This window comes from Salvelinus sp. IW2-2015, linkage group LG16 (assembly GCF_002910315.2).
Source record: "Salvelinus sp. IW2-2015 linkage group LG16, ASM291031v2, whole genome shotgun sequence".
Classification (NCBI taxonomy): Eukaryota; Metazoa; Chordata; class Actinopteri; order Salmoniformes; family Salmonidae; genus Salvelinus; species Salvelinus sp. IW2-2015.
Window position 1 is genome coordinate 40398352 of NC_036856.1, and position 6000 is coordinate 40404351.

At 44.2% G+C, this 6000-nt stretch overlaps 1 protein-coding gene across 1 annotated transcript in view; it reads left to right on the forward strand.

Annotated features, from left to right (window-relative positions):
• Nucleotides 1-1290: 1290 nt before the first annotated feature.
• The window catches only part of cfhl5 (complement factor H like 5), a 13803-nt gene continuing 9093 nt past the window's right edge, over nucleotides 1291-6000 (forward strand). The window contains exons 1-3 of the mRNA XM_024003686.3: nucleotides 1291-1770; nucleotides 2646-2828; nucleotides 3209-3314. Of these exons, the coding sequence (XP_023859454.1) occupies nucleotides 1656-1770; nucleotides 2646-2828; nucleotides 3209-3314 (404 nt within the window). The 5' untranslated portion in view covers nucleotides 1291-1655. The remainder of the gene's footprint in view (nucleotides 1771-2645; nucleotides 2829-3208; nucleotides 3315-6000) is intronic.

The window sequence follows — 6000 nt, forward strand, 5'->3', positions numbered from 1 at the left end:
ATGCCACCTGATCTTCAGGACATGTTCACACACTGATTCCTGTACCATCTTCTCGTTTCAGAACCCTGCACTGTGGACGATCAGCTGTTGAACACACAGAACATCCAATTCATGCTTCATCAGAAAGATCAAACTAAACACTCTGTCACACATGTGGACCTTATCACTTTTAAGTGTACTGGTCATAGTAGACTTAGCCCAGGAAGTGTTGATTTTCGTCAGCAGTGTATACATGGGGTCATGAACTTACCTCATTGCCAATAGTGGCTTCAGCTCACGGGAAGAGACGGCCACTAACTTGTTGGACAAACATGTCAACGAATAACCCCTGTCAATAGTTTTCTTAAATATTTTCAGCTTCATGATTGTCCAACATTAAAAAAAGTGCCTCTGATTCTAATTTAATCAATTGAATTTAATAAAATCTAATCGAATCTAGTCTAATCTACTCTACTCTAATCTACTCTAATACAATGTACTCTAATCTAAATGAATCTACTCTAATCTAAACAAATCTACTCTAATCTAATATTTATTATTATAATTGTTCCCTGGAATATTATCCCACACACCATCAAGCCTTCTCATCCCACTGGACACAGACGCCAAATCAACATCTATTCCACGTGGGTTCAATTTCATTTCCATGACATGGAGACAACGTTGATTCAACCACTGTGTGCCCAGTGGGAAGTCAGTGGTGCTGGGAATGACATGATCAAAGGTCACTGTAAAGATACATAACGTATATTTTTTACAATATCAAAGCAGCCAGACAATATCTAGTAAAATGTCCTTGTGGTCCTTGCCAAGTATTTCAACTGCATCATCGTTACATTTACATTTACATTTAAGTCATTTAGCAGACGCTCTTATCCAGAGCGACTTACAAATTGGTGCATTCACCTTATGACATCCAGTGTGACATCCAGTGGAACAGCCACTGAGTGTCATAGATGTGTTCTTTGCATTCTACACATTGAGGCAGGAATATTGAGGCAGGAATATTGACCTTCAATTCTCATGTGCAAGAAAAAGTTAAATGTAACATTGTGTGTTTTGTTTAGTTGGTAGGTTAATGTGGGGTGAACCCTGGCATGCTCTCAAGGTGTAGAAGTCAATAAAACATTAACTTTAAATCGATTTTGGCCCTCCCCTTTTGCCCCTGGATAATACGACTTGACGGGGAAAGGTTGTCTTGCTGGAACAAACATTGCTATGTCAACAGACAGTAAACAGACAGGTTTATGTGAGGTTTATGTCAGTACAGATTTGTTCAGCATATTTGGTGATTCATCAATGACCTTACAAATGGAGCTTATCATCATTACAATCAACATTCAAAGTATTTGCTACCTGTCTAAATGTCTTTCTATCTCTAAACCTATGCTCTTCAGATTAGATATGTCTCTATATGGCTGACCAAATTATTTGCACTTTTACATTTGTTTTGATTTGCTCAATTAATTAATAGACTGAACCAATGCAGTTCCTACATTGAGCATTTTCCTCAGTGTTTCCCCTCCCCGCAATGTAGGTTTGATTGAATTCTAGTATTTTGGGTCAGTCACCCTGGACAGTGGTTCTCTTCAGTGCTCCCTGGGGGCTGGAACTCTGTAGACAAACATTAACTTTGGGATAGACACTGTTTATTTATGTTCTACTCCTTCCATTTTTACGGCATCTACCATTTGCTCAACATGAAATCATCTCTGACTCTGCTGTGTCTGGTGGTATGGGTGAATGTGGATGCTTCATCAGCTCAGACTGGTAAGGATGTGTTTTCCTTCACTTTCTCACATGCTTCTAGAGCCCACATTGTGTTAGTATTCACCAAATGCTCTGTAAGACTCTGACTAGACAAAGTGAGTAAACGTAATTGATGTACTCACATTTCTTATTATAGCTAATAATTTAGCTCATTGTCAATATATAAGTAAGTGAAATGACAATTAACCAGCAGAAAATCTTGCAGACATGAGCGTGATTTCTCATTCAGGGGGAAATTTCTTGTCCGTGGGGGGAGGGGGGGGGGCTGTGTCAGTCTGCTAATACAGGTGGCAATGGCCAGGATCAGGAGGATTAAAGGCTCAATGCACTACTTTTGTGTATAAAAAAATATACTGCATGTTTTTTAATTTTTCAAGGGGTGCTGCAGCACCCTCATCACCCCTAGTTCCCACTGTTAATTTTGCAGAATGTGCCTTTAAAAGGTTTTAATGCTAGTCTCCAACTCATGTGTAACCCCAATTCATCTCTAACTTATTCCACTGCAGATGAATCTCCTCATTTCTAATAATATCATCATGATTTAATGTTGTATTGATACAGATCCGATAATGTCACAGAACTGAAACATCTTTGTGCTAAACTACTGTAATCGAGCTGTGTGATAATCAGTGCTTGGGACTTAAAGGTTCTATCTGCTAAAAGAAGATTCTGAGATAATTGGCTTTAAAGGTTTGAATGGTGTCAGCAAATTTGATCTTGTATTCTTTTGAACTTAACAGCATGAATTAGGGTATTTTGAGTACTACATAGGTAGAGAACATTGAACAGAACAAGGCCGTGTCAATAACAACATAGAACTTTGTAGTCCCAAGCTCTCTATTTGTCTAAAGGTTTTTCCTCTGCTCCTCTGTCAGTGTGCAGGGTACCTCTACCAAATGTGCCCAATGCCAGGGTCACTGAGGAAAGCGTCAAAGAAGAGTACAAAGAGGACAACATTGTCCTCTTTTCCTGCAACGTTGGCTTTGTGCCAGCAGGCAGAATAAGTTATCAGTGTAAGAAGAATAAGTGGGTGGTGGTCCGTCAGGGGAAATGCAATCGTGAGTATTTATTTAAATGTTATAGATTCAAAATTGCTGTTATACATTTGACATTTTAGTCATTTAGCAGACGTTCTTATCCAGAGTGACTTATTGTTCCTGCATTTATCTTAAAGGGATAGTTTGGGATTTTGTCAATGAGGGGAAGTAGATAATGGGCCTCACTGCCAAAATCCCTATCCCTTTAAGATAGCTAAGTGAGACAACCACATTATCACTGCTAGTATGTACATTTTTCCTCAATAAAATAGCTATAGTAGCAGTTATGATCAGCATAACTCCATAATAGCTTAGTTAAACACTCTAAAAGATCTGTTGACACATCATTTTCTAAAATACTGTATCATGATCTTGTTTTCCTGCTGTTTCCTGACATCTAGCTAAACCATGTGAGCTCCCTGATGAAACTGCCAATGGCCACTACAGCATCCAAGCTGGGGATGACTTTGTCTTTGGGGCCACTATCAAATACACTTGCAATGATGGGCAAGTTTTTTTTTTTTAAGATTGCATTTCATTATTATTTATGATAAATGTTTTTGTTAATAGCCCCCACACCAATAGCCCTCTGTCCTCCCAATCCAGCCTGCCTAATATGGGCTGAATCCAGCCTGTCTAGTATGGGGCTGAATCCAGCCTGTCTAGTATGGGGCTGAATTCAGCCTGTCTAGTATGGGGCTGAATCCAGCCTGCCTAATATGGGCTGAATCCAGTCTGTCTAGTATGGGGCTGAATCCAGCCTGTCTTGTATGAGGCTAAATCCAGCCTGTCTAGTATGGGGCTGAATCCAGACTGTCTAGTATGGGGCTAGATCAAGCCTGCCTAGTATGGAGCTGAATCCAGGCTGCTTAGTATGGGGCTGAAACCAGCCTGTCTAGTATGGGCTATATCCAGCCTGTCTAGTATGAGGCTGAAACCAGCCTGTCTAGTACGGGGATGAATCCAGCCTGTCTATTATGGGGTTGAATCCAGCCCGTCTAGTATGGTGTTGAATCCAGCATGTCTAGTATGGGTTTAAATCCAGCCCGTCTATTATGGGGTTGAATCCTGCCTGTCTAGTATGGACTGAATCCAGCCTGTCTAGTATGGGGCTGAATCCAGCCTGTCTAGTTTGTGGCTGAATCCAGTCTGTCTAGTATGGGGCTGAATCCAGCCCGTATGGTATGGGGCTGAATCCAGCCTGTCTAGTATGGGGCTGAATCCAGCATGTCTAGTATGGGGATGAATCCAGCTTGTCTCGTATGAGCTGAATCCAGCTTGTCTAGTATGGGGCTGAATCCAGCCTGTCTAGTATGGGGCTGAATCCAGCCTGTCTAGTATGGGGCTGAATCCAGCCCAGCCCGTCTATTATGGGGTTTGAATCCTGCCTGTCTAGTATGGACTGAATCCAGCCTGTCTAGTATGGGGCTGAATCCAGCCTGTCTAGTTTGTGGCTGAATCCAGTCTGTCTAGTATGGGGCTGAATCCAGCCCGTATGGTATGGGGCTGAATCCAGCCTGTCTAGTATGGGGCTGAATCCAGCATGTCTAGTATGGGGATGAATCCAGCTTGTCTCGTATGAGCTGAATCCAGCTTGTCTAGTATGGGGCTGAATCCAGCCTGTCTAGTATGGGGCTGAATCCAGCCTGTCTAGTATGGGGCTGAATCCAGCTGTCTAGTATGGGGCTGAATCCAGCCTGTCTAGTATGGGGCTGAATCCAGCATGTCTAGTATGGGGCTGAATCCAGCCTGTCTAGAATGGGGCTGAATCCAGCCTGCCTAGTATGGGGCTGAATCCAGCCTGTCTAGAATGGGGCTGAATCCAGCCTGCCTAGTATGGGGTTGAATCCAGCCCGTCTAGTATGGGTTGAATCCAGCCCTAGTGTGGGTCTGAATCCAGCCTGTCTAGTATGGGGCTGAATCCAGCCTGTCTAGTATGGGGCTGAATCCAGCATGTCTAGTATGGGGCTGAATCCAGCCTGTCTAGAATGGGGCTGAATCCAGCCTGCCTAGTATGGGGCTGAATCCAGCATGTCTAGTATGGGGCTGAATCCAGTATGTCTAGTATGAGCTGAATCCAGCATGTCTAGTATGGGACTGAATCCAGCTTGCCTAGTATGGGACTGAATCCAGCCTGTCTAGTATTGGCTGATAGTAATCGAATCCAGCCCATCTGGTATGGGGCTGAATCTATCCTGTCTAGTATGAGCTGAATCCAGCATGTCTAGTATGGGCTGAATCCAGCCTGTCTTATTGGATGAATCCAGCCTGTCTAGCATGGGTTGAATCCAGCCCATCTTGTATGGGGTTGAATCCAGCCCGTCTAGTATGGGGTTGAATCCAGCCCTAGTGTGGGTCTGAATCCAGCCTGTCTAGCATGGGGCTGAATCCAGCCTGTCTAGTATGGGGCTGAATCCAGCATGTCTAGTATGGGGCTGAATCCAGCCTGTCTTGTGTGGTGCTGAATCCAGCCTGTCTAGTATGGGGCTGAATCTATCCTGTCTAGTATGAGCTGAATCCGCCTGTCTAGTATGAGCTGAATCCAGCATGTCTAGTATGAGCTGAATCCAGCATGTCTGTATGGGCTGAATCCAGCCTGTCTTAATTGGGATGAACAGCCTGTCTAGCATGGGGCTGAATCCAGCCTGTCTTTTATGGGTTGAATCCAGCCCGTCTAGTATGGGGGTGGTAGGGCTGAATCCAACCTGTCTAGTATGGGGCTGAATACTCTCGTCTAGTATGGGCTGAATCCCACCCGTCTAATATGGGGTTGACTCAGCCCGTCTTGTATGGGGTTGAATCCAGCCTAGTGTGGGTCTGAATCCAGCCTGTCTAGCATGGGGCTGAATCCAGCCTGTCTAGTATGGGGCTGAATCCAGCCTGTCTAGTATGGGGCTGAATCCAGCCTGTCTCGTGTGGTGCTGAATCCAGCCTGTCAAGTATGGGGTTGAATCCAGCCCGTCTAGTATGGGGTTGAATCCAGCCTGTCTAGTATGGGGCTGAATACAGCCTGTCTAGTATGGGGCTGAATCCAGCCTGTCTCGTGTGGTGCTGATCCAGCCTGTCAGTATGGGGTTGAATCCAGCCCGTCTAGTATGGGGTTGAATCCAGCCGCGTCTAGTATGGGTTGAAATACAGCCTGTCTAGTGTGGGGTTGAATCCAGCATTCTAGTATGGGGTTGAATCCAGCCCA